This window comes from Pipistrellus kuhlii, unplaced genomic scaffold, assembly GCF_014108245.1.
Source record: "Pipistrellus kuhlii isolate mPipKuh1 unplaced genomic scaffold, mPipKuh1.p scaffold_m20_p_26, whole genome shotgun sequence".
Classification (NCBI taxonomy): Eukaryota; Metazoa; Chordata; class Mammalia; order Chiroptera; family Vespertilionidae; genus Pipistrellus; species Pipistrellus kuhlii.
The window spans coordinates 8,948,163-8,969,543 of NW_023425525.1; the positions used below are offsets into that span (position 1 = coordinate 8,948,163).

Consider the following 21,381-nt stretch of genomic DNA (forward strand, 5'->3'; position numbering starts at 1 on the left):
TTCTGGTCAAACCCCTGGTTGAACTCCGGGTTGAGGGGACACTTTGTATATTAACCTTTTATTGTATAGGATGGCAATTGAGGTGCATTTTCCATCTGAGAAATTGAGTCTTTTGAGCCATTATTTATCTTCCATGCTCTTTTATTGAAATATACACTCGCATACCAGAAAATTCCCCCAGTAAGGTATATAGTTCAGTGGTTTTTGTATACTCACAAGGTTAGACAACCATCAGCAATATCTAATTCCATAAATTTTTTATTGCCACTCAAAGAATTATAAGCATGACAATTCACTTCCTATTCTCCTCTCTCACCAGCCTCTAGCAACCCCTAAATCTACATTCTGTCTATATGAATTAGCCTATTCTGGATATTTCACATAAATAAAATCCTATAATATGTGGCCTTTTATGTCTGGCTTCTTTCACTTAGCAAAATGTCTTTAAGGTATATCTATATTATAGACTATATCAGTACATTAGTCTTTTAGTATGACTGAACAATAATCTATTGTACAGATATGCCACATTTTACTTATATACTCATCAGCTGATGGACATTTAGTTTGTCTCCACTTTGTAGCTATCACAAGTAATGCTGCTGTGAATATTTATGGACAAGCTTTTGTGTGAACATATGTTTTCCATTGTCTTGAGAATATACCTAGGAGTGGAATGCTGAGTCATATTGTCCCTCTCTGTGACTTTTTGATAAACTACAATACCAAACTGTTTCCCAAAGTGGCTACATTATTTTTCATCACCAACAATATATGAGGATATCACTTGCTCCAGGTCATTGGCAACACTTGTTTTATTCTTATAATTCTAGTACATGTGGAGTGATATCTTATTTTGGTTTTGATTAGCTTTTTTCTAATGACTAATGATGTTGACCATCTTTCCACATTCTTTTTGTATATCTTCTTGGGAGTAATGTTTATTCAAATCCTCTGCCCACTTTTTAATTGGGTTATTTGTCTTTTTATTGTTGAGTTGTAAGAATGTTTTCCACATTCTGGACACTAGATCCTTATCAGGTATATGATTTGCAAATACTTTCTTCCATTCTGTGGATTTTCTTTCAACTTTCTTGATAGTGTCCTTTGAAGCACAACTGTTTTTAATTTTAACAAAGTTGTATTATCTATTTTTTTGTTTTGTTTTGTTTGCTTGGGCATTAAATGTCCTATCTAAGAAATCATTGCCTAATCCAAGCTCATGAAGATGTATATCTGTGTCTTCTTCTAAGTTTTATAGTTCATGCTCTTTCATTTGTGATCTGATACACTGTCTATGTCATGTGTGGCATAAAGTCCCAAGGACTATCTTCCAACATGAATTTTCTTTTCATCTTTGACCCACCTTGAGTTTTCCTTTCTCTTTTTAAAACTTGAACGGTAATATGTATTTCATTTAAGATTTTAGAGTTATTTGTTTTACATATCTTTGTAGTTTTGTTTCTGCATAATTTCACTTTATTGTTTTTTAAGGATTATTAATCCTCCATTGAGCTTTTGCATATCTTAAACAAATATTTGTAACTGTTTGACAGCCAGCACAAACAACTTGAGGTACAGGGAAGCAACACGTGGTATTCCTGATGTAGGAAGAAGTAATGAGCTGCCATCGTAACAAATGAGGTGGAGTGGGTCTGATAGACAAAGCAGGAGAACTACCCACTCCAACTCTACAGCTTTGGAGTGGTCACAACTCATAATGCAAGACACCCAACTTGGGCCAGTTTAGACTGCCCACCCAAGGCAAGGCCACAGTGGCTGAGACTCTGGCTCAGAAGCCTTGGAGATCCAGCAGGCCAACAACAAGCCTCCAGCACAGAAGACAGGAGCCAAGTCAGCTCTGCATCCTTGTAGATGTCCAGGTCGATGTCAGAGATCCCACCTCACCCTGGAATGTCACAGCCTTCCACAGAAGAGCACATACCATCCTACACACCGGAGTTGCTCGGTTCAGAGCTGTTCTCCTCCCAATGTCTATGGTCCTAAGGGAGAGGATGCAAAAGGCCTCCAGAGACTACAGACCAAGACTGACTCAATTCTAAAAAGCAAGTTAGTATAGTTAATGCAAATTCACACTTGAAAATGAACCTTTTCCTGAGGATGGCTGCTTTTTGTACAGTCATAAATTAATATAAACAGTGCCCGCTCACACACCATCCATCCAGCCTTATCAACACTAATAAGTATCCAACATGTGCCTGTCACCTTGGCAGGCACTGAGGCAAAAAAAGGATAAGACAGTCCTCACCCTGGAAAAAAGCCACCTATCACTGGGTAAAGGGCTTCTTAGCAAATCCTTATAAGTAAGTATTAATGCTCCCAAGATGATTTGGAGGGACTGCAGAAAGAAATTAGCAAGGGAGGAAAGGGAATCAATGTTTCAGGCGGGGTGACAGAGGCAAGAAAGTTCAAGGCCTACTTGGTGGACACCAAGTCCACTTGTTGGTTGGAGGTGAGGAAGCTACAGAAGTTGAGACTGAAAAATCAGATAGACAGATTATATTTCATCTAATAAAGTAAACTATTATTTCATGTATAACCAAGAAAACATGCTAATTAAATTATAACACACTATTGATTGCAAAACATTTCTGAATCAGCAACCAAAATACTAGACACTGTGCCTCTCAGAATGGATCAAATTTGGTAATTTCCCAAAGAAGAAATGAAAAAGACAAATTAACATTAGAAAACAATTTTTAAAAATAAAATGAATAAGAGCCTCATACGGATATAATTTTTTATCATCATCAAATTGGTAAAATATTAATGTTAGCATGAGCAAGAGCACATTGAAATGGCAAACACGTCACTGAGAGTATAAAATAGTGCTACCTTTTGGGAAATCTCTTTGACTCTCATTTAGATATTAAGAACCTAAATATGTACCTATTCTTTGAGCCAATAATTCTACATATAGGAATCTGTCCTCAATCCAGAGAAAGATTTATGTACAAGAATGTGAGGTTATCCTATATAAAAAGATGTAATATGCAAATAATCGTTACACCATGAAGCGTAACAACCAACTGCATAATGACTGGATCACGGATCAGCAGGACTGTGGAGCAGTGAGTTACAAGTGAGTGGCAGAGAGCTACAGGAGGGGGCAGGGCAGCAAGCTGGGGGGGGGGGAGGGGAAGGAGAGGAGGGGCAGGAGGAACTACAGAAGGGCAGGGCAGTGGGCGGACAGCTACTGGAGGGTGGCAGCGAACTACTGATGAGCTACTGGTACACAGATTTGTGCTCAGGGCTACTATCTAGTTTATAATAACAAAAATACAAACTACATTAATAGCACATTATCACTGAATATACTGTTGACCTTTGAACAACACAGGGGTTAGGGGCACTGACTTCCCACGCAGTCAAGCCTCTGCATATAACTGGTATAAATTAATCATATGAAATGTTAGTCAAGCACTAAAATACTCTTAAAATATTTAATAACATAGGAGGAATCTCATGATGTAACAGTAAAATTTAAAAGAGATGAGACAAATCTACCTTAGGGAGGGAAAAATCTATTAAAGAAGGAGCAGTCGTTTTGGTTACTTCTGAGTGGTAGCATTGGCAACATTTTCCTTCTTATAATTTTTACTTTAGGCCCAAGGCATGAAAATTCGTGAAAGAGTAGGCCTTCCTTCCCCAGGCTGCCGGCACCGGCTTCGCTCCAGCACCCAGGACCTGGGCTTCCCTCCTCTGGCCTCCCACAGGCAACCAGGACCTGGGCCAGCTAACCCCAGGCCAGCTTACCCGGGACCGTGAGCAGCTCCCCTGAGCCAGGCCCTGGCTTTGTCAGGAAGGACGTCCAGAATGATGCCTGGAAGACGTCAGGTCTATCGGTCTAATTAGCATATTACCCTTTTATTAGTATAGATTATTTTTTTTAGTTTTTCTACTATGTTTATGTTTTCTTCTAATAACCTCTTCCCCAAAGCAATGTGTTTTATAAATACTACTTGTAAAAATTAAATCATGGTAGAGAATGTAAGCCTGTGTATTGTACACATGGAGACAGAATCGCCAATAGGCGCCTCTCATATTAAATAGTGATTATACAGACTCATCATGAATGCTTAAAATTTCCTGCTAAAATGTTAGATGGGATCCAGCAGGGTTCATGCATAACTTCCATGTCTCCCAGTGAGCACCCACTGTAAGTCAGGACCATACTAAACTTATAAGCAAGAAGCCCCATAAGGGTAGTGAGTTTGCACAGTTTGAACATGGTAGAGCTGGGATTTGAACCCAAGTCTCTCTCACCAAAGACTCATACTCACTCCCCTGCACCATCTGTCTCCCAGATGCTTCCAAAACACATCCAGGTGAAATTAAGGAAGAACAACCTTCTGTTCTTTCCATCAGCAAGCAGGAGAGACTGTGAACCAAGTATGGAGTTATCACGGCCATTTCTGGAGGAACTTGACAGAGGTGGGTGACAGAGGCCTTCCAATCATGTGGAGCAGACTGGCTACTATGGGGCCAGATTCCCAGCTTATCAACTGCTAACCTCAACACCTGAGAAAGCGGTTCTGTCTGCCGTCTGTGATCACTGAGATCACGGCGCGATGCCATTTACCCACCTGGCAAGGTAAGGCGACTTGTGGAGCTGGTGCTGGGGGCTGGGGAGCCATGAGAGTGCTTCTTTGTGCCTGCAAAGAGGAAGAGGAGGGTGATGAAAAGTAGGGTCGTGCACAGATCCCTCAGACAGGTAAATGCTCCTCTAAAATGTTATCAGGTGATTCAAATGTCTGGGTCTGGAAATGTTTGGAAGAAGGTTGGGTGAGGTTGTAAGCAGCGTGTATTCCGTGGTCCAGAAAAGCCAGGAGCGCAGCTTCAACACATGCGCGTGAGGTCACTCTCCATCTCCTGGTTGGCAGGTTGGGATGTCGGGGACCAACACACCGAGCAGGGCTGCACTGAGACTCTCCAGGGAAACTTGCTGAATAAGCAGTAGCATGAGCACCTGGCCCAGAGGTCCTGGCTTCCTGGGACCAGGGAAGAGTTCCAGCATCGGATTGCTAAGGCCTCCAGAGGATCCTAACATGCACCAGAACAAAGAATCCTGCTGTGGAAGGGATGATCTGAACTTAGGATCAAGGAATCAAGGGTTTGCCCAAGCTTTGTCCATTTACTCCCTATTGAACCTTAAATATGTTAACGTGATTTCTTGGAAGCTCAGGTCTTCATCTGCAAAAGGAGGGCAATAACAATGATATCAAAGTGTGCTGGTGGGGACTGAAGTAGCCAAGGTGTGTGAGAGCGCTCAGGGAGTGTGGGAGACCACACAGATGCTAGGGTGTGGAAGTCTCCCCTGATCACGAAGCCAGCAATGGAGTTCCTATCAGGAAAGAAACATCTTCATTCATACAAGCAGCTGAGGGGCTTTGTGGGAATGAGAAGGCAGACCCCAATATGTGGATCAGGAAAGAGAGAGCAAAACTAAAGAGTGCTGAATTGTTCTGCAAAAAGATGTACATACATATACCCATACATATTTTATTTTTTACATAAATACTAGAATCCTAGTGCATGAAATTCGTGCACAGGTAGGGTCCCTAGCAGCTGCTGACTACTGGCCGGAGCCTCCCTTCATTCTGACCTGCTCTGCTGCTCCAAGCTGGCCTTGGCCTTGGGACACAGAGCTCACCCTGGGATTTGGTGTGGATCTCGCTCCTCTCCGTGATTCAGAATTCACCATCAGCGCTTTTCAATCCTGGCTGTGCATTGGGAGCATCTGGGGATTTTAAAGAAACTGTGCGGATCCCCAGGCCCTGCCCCCCGAAAGGCTGCTTTAATTGGTCTGGGGTAGAGCCTGAGCATAGGCATTTTCAAAGTTCCTGAAAGACTCTCTCTCAGCCCTCAGGGAGGCGTTCTTTCTTCTGAAAGACTGGTGAGCATTACCGCCATGGAATGATGAGAATCCTGTCAATGGCTTCTTTTCATTTGTATTTGTTTTTCCAGGAAACTCAGATCTACTTCACGACTTAGTGCTGGGCCCTGGGGGGCCTCTCAGCCTGCGTGGCTGCATGCTAACGAGCCCCAGGTCCATGCTGTCTACCTGTCGCTCAACTCACTGCCTGGGGTTTTATTCTGCTTCCTTAACCCAGTGGTCGGCAAACTCATTAATCAACAAAGCCAAATAGCCACAGTACAGCGATTAAAATTTCTTTTGAGGGCCACATTTTTAAAACTTAAACTCCTTCAACTCCACTTCTTCAAAATAGACTCGCCCAGGCCATGGTATTTTGTGGAAGAGCCACACTCAAGGGGCCAAAGAGCCGCATGTGGCTCGCAAGCCGCAGTTTGCCAACCACTGTCTTACCCTTTCATAACAAACAAAAAAACACAAGTTGCTTAAATGTATGTGATTTTAGAATTCTGAAATATTTTATAGTTGAGGTGGGTAAAATGAAAACGAGTAAATAACTACATCAGTGCGTCAGCTAACCTTCATTATCCTCATCTATAAAGATTTAAAAACATCAATTTCTGTATCTATTTGTGAGGATCAAGTGAGAGTACACAGGTGAAAATGCTTGGCCAACGTAATGTTTGTTATTTACATTCAAAAGAAAGGTGTGTGTGTATATGTGTGTATGTGCGTGTGTGTGTGTGTGTGTGTGTGTGTGTGAGGTGTGTGTGTGTGTGTGTGTGTGTGTGTGTGTGTGTGAAGTAGCTGGTATGTCATCTTGGGAGAAAAGCACTTAAGGTCATGAATTACATCGTCCTTCACCTACAGCATCTGAATGCCCAAAGAGTAAACAACCCAATCAGTCAGCCTGAGGCTGAAATGTCATCACCTCGGCTTGAGGAACTGGCAGTAACTCTTGACAAACAAATAGCTTTCAGATATTTCAAAGCAATGCCCTTGGTTGGTTCAGCTAAAGGGCAATAAATGCAATTCATCAGGAGGACTGGAAGAGAGGCGGCATGGAAATGACAAGCACCGCTGACCGCTTTGGGGCAGCAAACACACCTAAGACTCAGGCGTGGGATTAGCACTAAACCCCTATGACTTACAGCTTGAGCTCAAACAAAAACTCTCCCTTCTGCCCGATGGGGTGGCCCCGCCAAGCCCAAGCCTGCTGGGAAAGCATGATGTAAGAGCCGTGAGACCAAGTGTCATTGTAAGTAATAGACCAACAACAGCAATGTTGTTATGACACGAGCAGATCCCCCAGGCAGAGGCAGCTGCTGAAAGACTAAACTAGAAAAAGTGCTTGTCGGCCAGGCATCCTCCATCCCTCCCGGTTAGCAATTGCAAGGCTGCCTGATGGATATCCACAAGCTTCGATCCACCGCTATTGCTAAGCACATCTACCAACCTCTTCTCTGTGTCCCATTAGGGGTGTGGCGGACATCACCGAGCCGTCTGTCACCTGATGCCCGAGAACAAATCATCCTTTTTGCCTTTTCACGGCCCTGACGAAACAGCATCCAGAGAAGTCCACCTTCTGCTCGGGGCTCTGGGAGGCCTGAGAGTGTGAGGGTCCCCACCTGCCTGCGCTTCCCTAAGAGCTCTTTTCTGATAGCATATTAATGAGGGTGGCCCGTGCAGAGTCTGTAGTAACATTTTTCCTCTACGGTGCAACCACCATCAGTACTGTGCTTGCTTCTTTGATACTTCACCTCAGTTCATCACACAGAACAATGATCAAGACCACAAGAGCTATTCAGACATGTGACACTACGTGAGGCTTAAATAAGGGGGTCTTAATACCTGAATATGCTTTGGGGTTGGGCATGTGAATGAGGAGTCTGAAAAAACATTCACAACCTCTGGCCCGGTGATTGTACATCTCAGAAATTTTTCCAGTAGAGATATGCAGAAATCCATCCAAGCCTTATGTACAAAGAACTCCGTTGCTACATTAGTTACAGCTTTCAAAATAAAAGTGTGTAACTTAATTGTCCAACAGAGAGGTGGTTAAGTAAAATTGTGCTAGGGTCACAAAACAAAATATTATGTTGCTATTTAAATTACATTAATAAAGAGGTATGTAGTGTGTGTATTGTGTGTGTGTGTGTGTTTTTGTGTGTGTGTGTGTGTGTGTGTGTTTATGGGACAATACTAACAATCTAATACTATGTGGGTAAAACCTTAATACAAAATTAAATGTACTGGACTGAATGGCCTCAGCTGTGTAAAAATGTATAGCAAAAACCACAAGGAAGTTCAGTGAAGAACTGACAGGGGATAATCCCTGGATAGGGTATTACCAATGATTTTAATTGCATCATACTTCTTGATATGTTTCAAAATAAGAACTGCTTTTTCTTTCAGAAAAAAAATTAAAAACACATTTTAATATGTGGCAGGTACAGCTGCTTTAGATGAACACCACAGTCCAGAAAAACAAGCCAGTGGAATTACTACACGGGAGCAACAGGGCAGGTGGCCTGGGGAAGAGGGTGGTGTTTGTGTAATGCCCTCCCTCACCACTAGGGGAGCCCTTCTTAGTGATGGTCTGAAGGAGGAAAGCCACTTGTAGGCCCACAGATAAGGGTAAGGACCATTCCCTGTTCATACTCTGTACCTTCATGGCTGGAGAGAGGGAACATATTGCCAGGTAGCCCTCACAAGAGGAGAAGGAAAAATGTTTGTAATTTGAAAACTAGCATCGCAGGACTATAAAATATAATATCATGGTACCCAGAAGAAAACAACATACGGAAGCCAACCTAATTCCATGACTGTCGGCATTTCTTACACCTCCCAGGAGCTTCTGATAACCCATCCACCTCACAAGAGATCACCTGACACATGATACACCATGTGTATCTTCCAGTGTGCAGGCAAAAGCACAGGTATCTGGGCATCACGTGGCGTTTGGAGGAATGCAAAGGAGATGGGTTGTTGAGTAAGTTCAGACAGCCCCACATCTGGGCCAGCACACAGACAACCAGGAAAAACATTAAAAGAACAAACAGCCTTTTCATTTTTTGAATTCCAATCAAGAGGTGAACGAATGTTTTTATTTGGTAACCAGAAGAACATATAGGTACGTATTCACTGCTGGTTGCTGGGGGGAAGTATGCACGAAGGACCCGTCAGCCTCCTCAGCAATAAAGACTTACAACAGACACGGGATTTACTGAGAGCAGTTAGCACACCCTGTTTTACACGAGTCCCTATGTTTTATTTCTGTGTTTGGAGATGTAACACCATGACATTTGACATACAAGTTTCAGTACAAGCCAGTATCACAGGGATCAAAACATTCTTGTTTAGGATGAATGGCCACTCTCTTGCCCTTTGATATACAAATGTGAATTACAGCCTGCCTTTTATCGGCTTGGAACCTATTTCACATGGTAGAAGTCCGTTTTGTCGCTGCCATAAAACAGAGGCCCGTCCATTTCGCCGTCTTCCCTTGCAGAGGAACATTGGGAGAACACACCCAGAGATCCCTTCCTGTTCCCTCCAAAGAGCTGTTCACTTGGCACCATCTGAATTGGGGTTTGGGGTTTGCTTTCTGCTTGCCTCCCTCTTTTGAATCTTGGCAAGCATTTTGACATTCATCCAGGCAGCACCCACAAATCCAGCTGAACAATAGCAGAATCTAAGGCTCAGATGAGCTCATTTACCCGTTCGCGTATGGCCAGCACCCTCATTAGGAGAGTGTGCACACCAGGGTGAGGGTCCACCACCCCAAGGAAAAAACCCTGTAACAGCAAAAGCTGCGCTCTGTGCAGAGGAAGACACTAACAGCATCGCATTAGCCCGACGTGACTCTCCTGGCTTTGGGAAACTGAGTTCCCATGAGGATTCCCTTCTCCTGCTCCCCCTTCCCCAATCTGGTCCCTCTTCCCTGACTCCTCCTACCCAACATGCCCTCATGTGGCTCAGACAGGAACAACACGGCAAGCAGAACAGTGTGCCTTGTCAGAGGCAAAAGAAGGGACGTGCCATTCCAAAGCTATTGGGCTCTAATGGACTTTATTTAAATGAGTTCCCCTGCACCACGGAATGTCTGAGGAATGCTTCTGCAGCTCCCACCGATTCCTGGGTGAGGTTCAGGAATCGTGGCTGAAGCTGACAAAGCCAAGAGCCTCTACCACAGCACTGAGCGGCCTGCCTCAGCCCCCAGTTCCCCTGGAGATGTCAGGATTCGACCCATTTCCATGTGGGCACAGAAGCCAGAACAAATATAAATTCATTCCAAATACATCTGCCAGTATTTAAAAAACAAAAACAAAGGGTGAGGTGTGGGGCATGGGTTCAAATGATCGGGAATAAATCGTGTGTAAGGGGACTTCCGTGAGTTTCAGTCTGGGTTCCCAGGGCACCCCACTCTTGTTTAAGGTAAAAACAAAATGTTCTTCCGATGAAGCAGTTCTTTTCCGGAGCATCCGGCTTGTACAAGTGTCCGGTGAGAACATCCATAGGGACCACTCCCATTTGTCTAACCTCCCTGGACCCAAATTCACTTCTCCGGTGAACTTGGCCTCATGTGCTAAATGGCTGTTTCCATTCTTATTCTAGTAGCACCTCTGTGCCCATCAGGGCCTTTGATGAGAGGAGACCCTAATGCCTGGAATGTGAACTTGGCAGTTAAAGTGTCTCTTGGTTCTCGAGGGATATTTCAGAGCGATAGTGTGCTGTTCGTTACAGCTTTTCCATTAAGTTCATTTTCTAAACGATAATGGGGCTTTTTACTCACGGATCGGTGTTGATGAATTGCAAGTATGGCTTTCCACTTATTCACACGGGAGATCCAATATCACACCATTAGTGCAGCATCATGTTCTTTAACGTCCTGGGCTGCTGTGATTCAGAGCTACACCGACCATGGCATTGGCAGAGCAACACTGGCCACGGTCCCCCACATGGCGCGAGAGTCCACTTGGGGTTTTCAATGCTTCAGCTTGAATTTATAAGTAAATCCACAGGATTGGTGTCATCACCCCTTTTGGAAGAGCGTTTTCAGAAGAATCTTGTTTTGCATTTGTTGTTGTTTTTCTTAAATCCAAAAGCCATAGAAAAAAATTTATCTTTTCATAAACTTGGCTCTGACAATTTTCCCCAGATGACCTGCAGTTTCCCATCCCTCATGAAGAGCCACTATGCTATTAGCTATCTCTGCATATACCGTACTTAGAGCACAAGCCTTTAGTGATATGCTTGGCCTATGGGAGACATCAACTAAATCGCCAGGTGAGTTCGCACCCCCAGGTGGACAGTGGAATTCCGCTGGACAATTCTCCATGTGCCCCCTGGAGGCAAGTGCCAGGCACCATAATGAACCCGTGGTGATTCCTGGTGGAATGTGTGGGGATCTTGGTATTAGGACAAAGTTTCCAATTGAGAAAAAAAATTCCTGGATTCCCTAAATCCCCTCTACTTGGGACATAATACTACGTACATGGGATTTAATCTCAGAATCTTCTCTATCTCATTATCAGAAAAAGAGCTTTGTGCTTTTTTTTTCTTTTGTTTTTCCCCATACTCCATGGGAATGTTATCAAGTAATTTCTATCATGTAAGTCTCCAATCAAGGGTTAATAATAGAAGAACATATACAGTGGTGCCTCACACAACGAACTTAATTCGTTCCAGGAGCAAGTTTGTTATGCGAAAAGTTCGTTATGTGAAACGCGTTTTCCCATAACAATACATGTTAAAAAAAATAATTCGTTCTGTAGCATAAAATATGCTAAGATGACATAAAAAAAGATAAATTTTTTGTTATTATTTTTATTTAGATACATCATGATATAAAAAAAATATTGAGTTTAACTTAAAAGGACGACTGCCGTGATACGTGCGTGATTTAATTCGTAATGAAGAACGATTGCTGCGATACGTGCTTAAGTTAAGCGCAGTGACTAACGACTGCCTGCAGTGCCTGCACGGAAGGATGCAATACATCGGCAGCGATCGTGGAAGCTCGGGCAAAGCGGTCGTGGAAGCTCGGGCGACTTCGTTGTGTGAAACAAAGTTCGTTGTATGAATCATGAAATGAAGTTCGTTGTGTGCAGCGTTCGCTGTGCGAGGCGTTCTTTATGCGAGGCACCACTGTATTATACAGGGCATCCCCCAAAAATGTATACACACTTTAACAGCTGATAGCTCAATTTTGAAAATGAAATATATTTAATAAACATTGCCTTTATAATTATTCCAAGAGTATGTATATATGTTTAGGAAGACCCTATATATTCTATCTAGCTCTCATCTATCTATCTATCTATCTATCTATCTATCTATCATCTTTGTATCTATCATCTATATATCTAGAGAAAGGTGATCCACAATAGAAGTGGCACTAAACAACCAGTATCTTTACTCCTAAAATATGGGTCACAATATTAATCTCCATCCCTTTGCTCTCTGTCTCACATTCTGTGATAACACTGCTCCTTATTTTCTACTTCCCACATTTACTAAAGGCATGGTTCTAGGTGGGATACATAACAAAATGGCTTTAAATCTGCAAGTGAAGTAAGCAGGTACACTAGATTATGCTTTGGCTCTGTGAGGTTTAGATATCATTTTATTGTTTAAGTATACCAGGTCCTTAATGGGATCCCATCAGATGTTTTCAATGGTTTTTAAAAGCCCCAAGAATGAAATGGGCAGTGGAAGAAAATCCATTTGAACTTAATGGGTTAGAAACGAGTCCCTTGTGTGCTACCATAAGCTGTTTGGTAGGCTCATAAACCAAGAAAGGTTGGTGTGAATAAAAGATGGAACAAAGACCTCCCTACGGTAGTCATTATGCCACAGAAACATGCCACATCAACAACACTTGGTGGAGAGCTGTTTGGACTCCATTTGTCATTTGTCCCTCAAGGACATGGAGAACTTGGTTTGTCCTTGGTGGGAATGCCCCTACCACTTTCCCTGCACACCAGTCAAGTCTTATTTCCAGTGTGTGGGCCCGTGCTTTCTATGAGACAATGTAACACACAGTAAGATGCCACAGTCCGAGTGATGGAAGGAAGTGTGTCCCATATCACTGCTCAATTTGGAGGAAAGTGTTTCAAGAGAACCAACAGACTATAGAAAGTGAGCTAGAGTTTTAGAGAAGTTGTTAATCCAGTCAATACGGGCTTGGAATCATTATTTTAATGTTTTATCTGCTCCAGTATCAATTCATAGCATAATAACACATTGTTTTATGTTTTCAAAAAAAAATAGATCATTCTGCATCTTTACTCAATGTCCTTTCAAAACAGTTTTTAAAAGAATATATAAGTAAAAGTTACATGGAGCTTTTATTTTCCCACACAGAGAGTTCCAAGCAGAGTCTATACTGAATGAAATTCTATTCCCATTCCTTTTTCAGCTAATGAATGACTTAAAGCAAATGAAGTATATTTTCATTCTATTGGTGCTAGAAAAGAAATGGCTATATTCCTGACTTTTTTTTTTTTTAATAGTGTTTAGTCTTGCTCGTTAGAGTATAAAAGGGAAGCTGTAGGCTTTCTATTAGGACTGGCTGCAAAGCCCAGCATACAAAAATATGGAATCAATTTGAGGTAAAAGGTCAGGTTCCAAAGTCAAGTACTGGATGTAGTCCATCCCTGTACCAGACCAGAACATCTCTAAGACCACTATGTGCAAACTGATGTCCCACAGATTGAATGCAGGTCATAGGCACATTTTCTCTGACCAGCACAGTGTCTGTAAGTTTCTGAATTAGTAGCCAATGTTTAAAATTTTGGAGAGGGTTCCTATAAAATCTTTGTTATTTATCAAGATCCTCATTCCTGCCCACTAGTGTGGCTCAGTGGTTGAGCATCGAACCACGAACCAAAAGATGATTGGTTCAATTCCTGGTCACGGCACATGCCAGGGTTGTGGGCTCCATCCCTGTAGGAGACAGCCCATCGATGTTTCTCTCTCATCAATATTTCTATCTCTTTATCCCTCTCCCTTCTTCTCTCTCTAAAATCAATAACAACATACTTTTAAAGGACTCTGATTCCTAAGCATTCCCATAGCTGACTAGTAACTGTCCCCTGAGCCAGGACTCTTAACTCCTCCCTCTCCCTGCCACTCTTCACTGCCTTCCTAAACACCAAAGCCCATTATGAATTGCCAGTTATCACAATAACTCTGAGAGCTCTGCCTTGCTTTCCTCACTTACCAGAACTGCTATGGCTGTGGCTGAATTTGTGACCACCTTGTTTACTGTGGTCACTGTTGGGAAAAGCAGGGGGAGGCTCAAAAAAATGTGTGTGATTCCCGGGCAAAATGAAGAACCCTGTTCCAGTACCAGTGCGCCATAGGCATGCGCAGTTCTTCAGGCCTTTGGGGGGGGGGGGGGGGGCGGTTGGCGGCTCAGCGAGGCAAAGGCGTTGCAGATGACAAACATACTCTCTCTATTCCCTTCTGAAGAAATGCCAACATTTTGCCTTAGTTGTGAGCGGATTTTTAAATGTTTGTTTTTGTGCTTTTCTAAATGTAGAAATAAAATGTGCGGGCAACGCCCTCGGGTGTAGCATAGAGCCCTCTCTTCCCATTACAAATCCCACTCGTTCACACGGATCCATGCGATTCCCCTTGGGAGGGACTCACATATTCCTTTGTGAACCACAACCGTGTCTTTAGAATCAGTTTCATCCAAATCACACCATCTAGGCCCATAAAATTGCTTTCCCAGCACTCCACTGGGTCTCGTCTGACTTGGTTTCAGGGGCCTGTGTTTTGATTCTCTTTCCAGGCTACGCCTTATTCCTGATTTGTGCTGTGAATCATCTCCTAGTAGGTACCTCTAAAGGCTCACTAAAATGAACAGAATTCTTTGCCACATCTCCCTGCTGCAAAGGCCCCCAGCACTTCCTGGAACAGACAAAAGAGCAATTAAGTCAAACCACAGATTGCCAAAAGAAGAGGATCCACCAGTGGTCACATTGTCAATAACCACTTAGTCACGATGCTACCCTGTGAAACCACTGAACAGCATGGTCGTCAGCAGAAACATTCAGGTTCTTATGAATGAAAGCACAGGTAAATTAAGCATCAAAGGTTGCTATAGGAAACATCATTTTTATAAAAACAAAAGGAATCTCATAGTATATAGATGGAAAGAAAAGCCTAAGAACAATTTTTTTTAAGTCTGAAGGGAACCTGGTGGGAAAAAAAAAGAAAAGAAAAGAATGTTTCTGGCTCCGGAAAGGGGAAACCAGAGGCTGGGAGGGAAGCCCGCCCAGCTGTCTCCACCATCGGCAGCCCGTGCAAAAATCACGACACAGAGCAACGGCATGGGCAGTAATAAAATGGCAACTGCTGTCTGCGTGGCCTTTTCAGGCCTTTCTCAGCATCTCCATGATGTCCACTGTCATCAGGCCAGACGAGTGCCTTGAAAGCAGGGCATTAGCAAAGGATTCTGAGGAAGTCCTTCATGTTTTGGTTCTGTTTGTGCAAAATCTCAAGTTGTTTTGTTTTCTGGGGGTTGGGGGGTAGGGACCATCCCCCAGAGTTCTAAGGCCCCCAAGCCAGCTCCCAGCCAGTCATGCGGGAGGAGATGGCATGAGACAAGGCCAAGGGCGGGGGGCCTTGTTTTTGAAAGTTGCACGCCATCCCCAGCTTTGTGGAAGGAGAAGAAGGAGAATGAAGAAGCTCAGCTAAAATGACGCAAGACATTGGCAGCCTCTCTCATTGTCTGGGAGGTGTTTTTTTACTCTTCTGAATCTGAAAAAAAGAAAAAGAAAAAGAAGAGTGTCAATGCTGCCTTTCCCCCCCCTTCTCCAACCACCAGGTCTGAGGAGAAGAAAATCTGAGGGCAAAAATAAAAAGGGGAGGGGGGGCACCAATTAAACATTTCAAGGCTAGTCATGGCTGTCTCCTTTGTAACATAATCGCTCTGTTCATAAAGGGGAAATCTCAGTGAGAATTGTAAACACAGATCACGTTTGAAACGAGATCACCAAACATTTGGCTCATGCAGTATGGATATTAAGACACCTTATTTTGCCATCAAGATGACAGTGATGACCAACTCTGGTCCATCTGCTCCAGAGGTCAAAAATCAGATTCATCTAACTTGATATTTCAATGCCAAAAGCAATGTCCCTCTATCACAGGGGCGGAGAATGTCTGGCCCTGGGGCTATATAAGGCCCACAAAACCATTTGGTCTGGCCCTGCCAAGACATTAGGGGTGAGTTAATTAAATGTTTGACCAAATAGAGCAGGCTAATTTTCAAGTTGATAATTTTGTATGGCCCACAAATGGTGTTAAAAATATCCAAATGGCCCTTGGGGGGGGGGGGGTGTAGAGGGGGGCATGCAAAGTTCTCCACTCCTACTCTATCAGAATTTTTGTCTCACCCTCAGAAGTTTCCCAAAATATTTAAAGCAAGATGTTAAATTCATTGTGCAGATAGAAAAATCCCCTGAATTCTCTACTACTGGACCCAGAGAGAGATGGGAGAGGAAGAAGACAAGATGTAAGAGGACCAAGTGAATGGGAATAGAAAATACTGGATTTTTCTCACTGGCCTACTCTACAGCACTTAACCTCAATGGACGTAGGACAGAATTTTATAAAAGCAAGCAAACAAACAAGAACCACTATGTTCTGCTTCCCATACACGCTGCATGCTCTGCATATCCTCACATCTCACAGTTTGAGAGGGTTTCCTCTAGTGCAGGGCTCCAAAGGGATGGGGGACTTTAAGAAGAATAACACCATCATCGGAGTCTTTAGAGGACAAGGGAAGTTTCCCGCTCAACGTTAAAGTGTAAGATACTCTCCTAAATAAGACTTAGGCAGCAGACTCACTGAGGGACAGAAGAGTCCTTCCTGATCTATTAATTACAGTGGAGTCTCAATTTTCCTGGGGCCATTGATCCAGACCTCTTTCTCCATTCTGGTCTTGTGTGTGTTTACCCCCCATTAGCACCTTCACCCATTTGGGGGAAATAACAGAAAAAAAGAAAAACTTCCAACCAATCACTGCACTTTGATTCTAGCATTACCAGTGAGAGAAATTGCCCGTCTTGTTGTTGGAACTTGACAGAGAGGGGAAAAGGAAACACACGCTGAAATCAAGGGTTAGAAAATTTCCATTGTGTCTGATTTTCTTTGTGCATCTTGGTCCACATAGTATCTGCCAGATAGGACTCCTCATTTCTCTGGCCCTGACAGCAGTTGGAGGTCATATATAATAAGACTCCTTTTAGATGGTCATCATAGTACTAACCACCTTAAGAGATGTCTCAAGGCCCTCGAATGTAAAACCCAATTTTGTTATGATGACATAGGCTAGTTTAATTTTTAAACATATGACCAATTGGTTGGAAGGAAACCAGGGGCAGATACCTGGAGATGGCTGACCTGGACCACTGTTAACCAGGGCACCTCAAGTATCCAATAAGGAAAGTGTGTCTCCTCCTTCGTGCAACCTGGGTTAGTAGAGACCCACAGTCTAGACTGCTGTGTCCCAGAGATGGGAAGAGGGCCATCTGGGGTGTTAATGGGACCCAAAGGCCTCTGGGAAAAGGTGACCCTCCCTTTCTAGTCGTTGCTTATGAGAGAGGAGGTGAGTGGCTGCTATGGAAGTCTACCCTCCCTCCTCCACCTCCAATCAAGGGATGGAGGAAAAAAGTTGGTCAAGAAGTAGAGGGAAGGGGTACGTAAAGGAAGCTTGTATATCTGAGCTGTGTTTGTGATCCTTGTCAGGAAGTACAACCAACAGTGAAAGAGCAAGAGGCAGATATTTTGTAGCTGAGACTGTGGCCTGCGTGACCATCCCTAGTCTTCCCCAAACACATGCAATCTCTAAAGTAACTTTTATTTATGAATCTCTTAAGGCACTTACTCCAAGGAGACCAGTATCATAGCTATCTGCAGGGAGAAGTCCCACCCCAGACTCCTTGACTAGGTGGGAGATACCTTATTTATCTTTATAACTCTTCTTACATGTAGTGCAATGCCTGACACATAGCATATGCTCGACAAATATTTTTTAATTGAAAGGAAGTAACTTAAATACACATGAGGCAGATGGGACAGATATGGGCATAATGATGAGTAGGGAATTGCTCTCCATTCTTTTTCTAATGTTGACTTTTATTACATTAAAAAGAAAATCATAAATACACTGACTTTTATTCAATTGCAAAGCATGATATGTCAAAAAATTTTATTCCCTATAAAGAAATATTTTATTCAATTGCAAAGCATGATATGTCAAAAATTTTATTCCCTATAAAGAAATATCCTCACTACCAGTGGCTTTGTGTGGGGTAAATCTCCCAGAGAAGGTGCACCTGCTATGCAGGCAGCTGTGACAGTGTTTGTAAATCACGCCTGCCCCTCTCCTCACGCTACAATTCTTCTTCTGAACTTCAAATGTCTTACACTTGCTTTATTGTATTTTTGTTTTGTGTATTTTTTTTCAACTTAAACTACAATTGCAGAAGCATTTTAAACTCAAGTTGGGTGAGACTACAATGCACATGAAAATGGGTATCTTAAGACAATAAAAGAAGCCACTTTGTGTTTAACTGAGCTACTTGACTATTTTTGTTATTGCTACTTTGATTTCTATTAATTGTAAATATATGTTGGCTTTTTGGAAGCGACAAAAAGTAGTTCAACTCACCCACCTTTTTAAGAGGGACTGAAGAACCAAAATGGAAAGTATTTTCACCCAACTTGAAATAATTCAGGAAAGGTTCTAAGCAAGGTCAATCTCCTGTCCCTCCCCTTGATAAGACTTCTGATAACTCACAAAGGGGCAGCCACCAGGTGCTGAAGCCTCAAGTGTGTGCTTGTATAAATTCACAGAAATGTATCTACTCTGAGGGATGAATAGTGAAAAAGGTTTCAGCAACTTGATTTAGAGAAATGGGACACCAACCTGGCCTTGTTGATTTCACCCCTCCCATCCTCCTGCTGCAGGGAAATGGAGATGACGATCTAAACCATTTGGTTTAAAGATCATTGTCTTAAAAAGAAGCATCAAGTTCAAGTTAACATGACTTGACTCTTAAAATGTGTTTACAGGTCATCATGTTTATTCCTAGATCACAAGTTGAGCATCTGTGAGGTGGCCTCATAAGAGATTGGTATTAGACTTAAAAATTCTGTAAATACTTTTCATTTTTCTTGGGTTTGATTTTTTTTTTTTTTAATGCCTAACTATCACCCAAACTCAAAGAAGTAAGCTGATTTGGCTGAGTCCCAGAAACTACCACAACTGCCTCCCTATAAAGTCAACTTTCTACAAAAACAACAAAGTGATATGGTAAGCAACAGAAAGAATGGTAAAAGCTAAATAAAAAAAATAAAAAAAGAATAAAAATGGGGAAGAATAGCCTGGCCAATGTGGCTCAGTGGTTGAGCATCAACCTATGAACCAGGAGGTCAGGATTCAATCCCAGTCAGGGCACATGCCCAAGTTGTGGGCTTGCAAGAGGCAGTGATCAATGAGTCTCAATATTGATGTTTCTCTCTCACTCTCTTCCTCTTCCTTCCTCTCTGAAGTCAATAAAAAGATATTTAAAAACAAAACTGGGAAAGAATAAATATGGTAAGATCAAACCCATTTTTAAATGTCTAATAGAATTTCCATAGGGCTTATACATGGGTCCTGGTTTCACTTTTAATAATAAGGAAATACTACACAAAACAAAGAAACATTATTTTAGAAATAGTTATTGGGATTTAGCCAGATATAAATTTCAGTATTCTAGGTCATAAGTGTAAAACAGCTATTTTAAATGGCTATAACCAAATACCCAAAGTATGAATGCATGCTTACTCCTTGCCCTAAGTGATAGAGGATATGATTATAGTAAGATTATTCTAAATTAATTGCATTGCCTATAATATTGAATACTACAACCATACTGAGATGGATGGATGGATGGAATTAAGATGATAGGTAGATAGGTAGGTAGGTAGGTAGGTAGATAGATAGATAGATAGATAGATAGATTTGTGAGAATATAATTTCCTGAAACCTGCCTATGCTATCACCTCCTAAAATATATTCATTTGGTCCAAACATACAGAATAAGAACAATACAAAGGATGGTAATTCTTTAGTCCAATCCTGTGTTCTTTCTTCATCTTTCCTTTGACCCATGCGTGCTATCACTGAGAAAAATGATGATGTCAACCTTTTATTCTCTAATTTTTTCTGCCTTCTCTCTTCCTTTACACAGCATGGTCTTTCTTTTCACACTTAAAATATGTGAATAGCCAAAACCGGTTTGGCTCAATGGACAGAGCGTCGGCTTGGGGACTGAAGGGTCCCGGGTTCGATTCCGGTCAAGCGCATGTACCTTGGTTGCAGGCATATCCCCAGTAGGGAGTGTGCAAGAGGCAGCTGATCGATGACTTTCTCATCGATGTTTCTAACTATCTCTCTCTCCCTTCCTCTCTGTACAAATCAATAAAATATATTTTAATAATAATAATAATAAGTGAATACCCAGCAATTCCACTTCTGGGTATTTATCTAAAGAAACCTAAAACACTAAATTGAAAAGACATATATCCATATGTTCATTGCATCATTATTTACAATAGCCAAGATACGGAAGTAACCTACCCATTAGTAGAAGAATGGATTAAGAAGTAGTGTATATAAATAATGGAATATAAGGCAGCCATAAAAAGGAATGAAATCTTGTTGTCTGCAACAACAGGGATGAGCCTAGATGGTATTTTGTTAAGTGAAATAAGTCAGACAGAGAAAGACAAATGCCAGATGATTTCACTTATATGTAGGTGGAATCTAAAACAAAATGAACACGCAGAACAGAAACAGACTCAGAGATACAGAGAAAATTCTGACGGTTGCCAGATGGGAGGGGTTTGAGGAGTGGGTGAAAAAGGTGAAGGGATTAAGAAGTACAAATTGGTAGTCACGGAAGAGTCATGGGATGTAAAATACAGCAGAGGGAACATAGTCAATAAAACTGTGATAACTACATATGGTATCAGATGGGCACTATATTTATCAGGGTGATCATATCATCCTATCTAATAAAGAGTGAATATGCTAATTGACCATCACACCCTCACAAAGATGGTGGTGCCCCACAGCCAATAAGAAGGGAATATGCTAATTGACTGTACGCCCTCAAAGATGGCAGTGCTCACAGTCACAAGATGGTGGTGCCCAGTCCCCTCAGCCCCACAGTGGCAGCAGGTGCATGGCAAGGCCCAGCCCACTGCCAGGTGGGTCCAGCTATACCATGCGCCTACCTCCGGAGTCCCCAAATCCCCTTAGACCCCCAGCCACCCAGGGACAGCCCAAGGCACAGGCAAGCCTTGGATGGCGGCTGCCCAGCCGATGGCCAAGGCACAGCCAAGCCTCGGATGGTGGCTGCCCAGCCACCCAGGGCTGGCCCAAGGCACAGGCAAGCCTCAGATAGTGGCTGCCC

At 42.6% G+C, this 21,381-nt stretch overlaps 1 protein-coding gene across 9 annotated transcripts in view; it reads right to left on the reverse strand.

The window, feature by feature from the left end:
• Positions 1-21,381, reverse strand: part of PDE1C (phosphodiesterase 1C) — a 260,612-nt gene that overhangs the window by 9,312 nt on the left and 229,919 nt on the right. For 7 of the 9 annotated variants that reach the window (XM_036453783.2, XM_045587234.1, XM_036453787.2 and 4 more), the window contains one exon: positions 4,608-4,676. In XM_036453783.2, coding sequence (XP_036309676.1) covers positions 4,608-4,676 — 69 coding nt within the window. Of the gene's footprint in view, positions 1-4,607; positions 4,677-13,059; positions 15,671-21,381 lie in introns of those variants that run through there. The other 2 variants (XM_036453788.2, XM_036453790.2) reach the window with 1 other exon arrangement.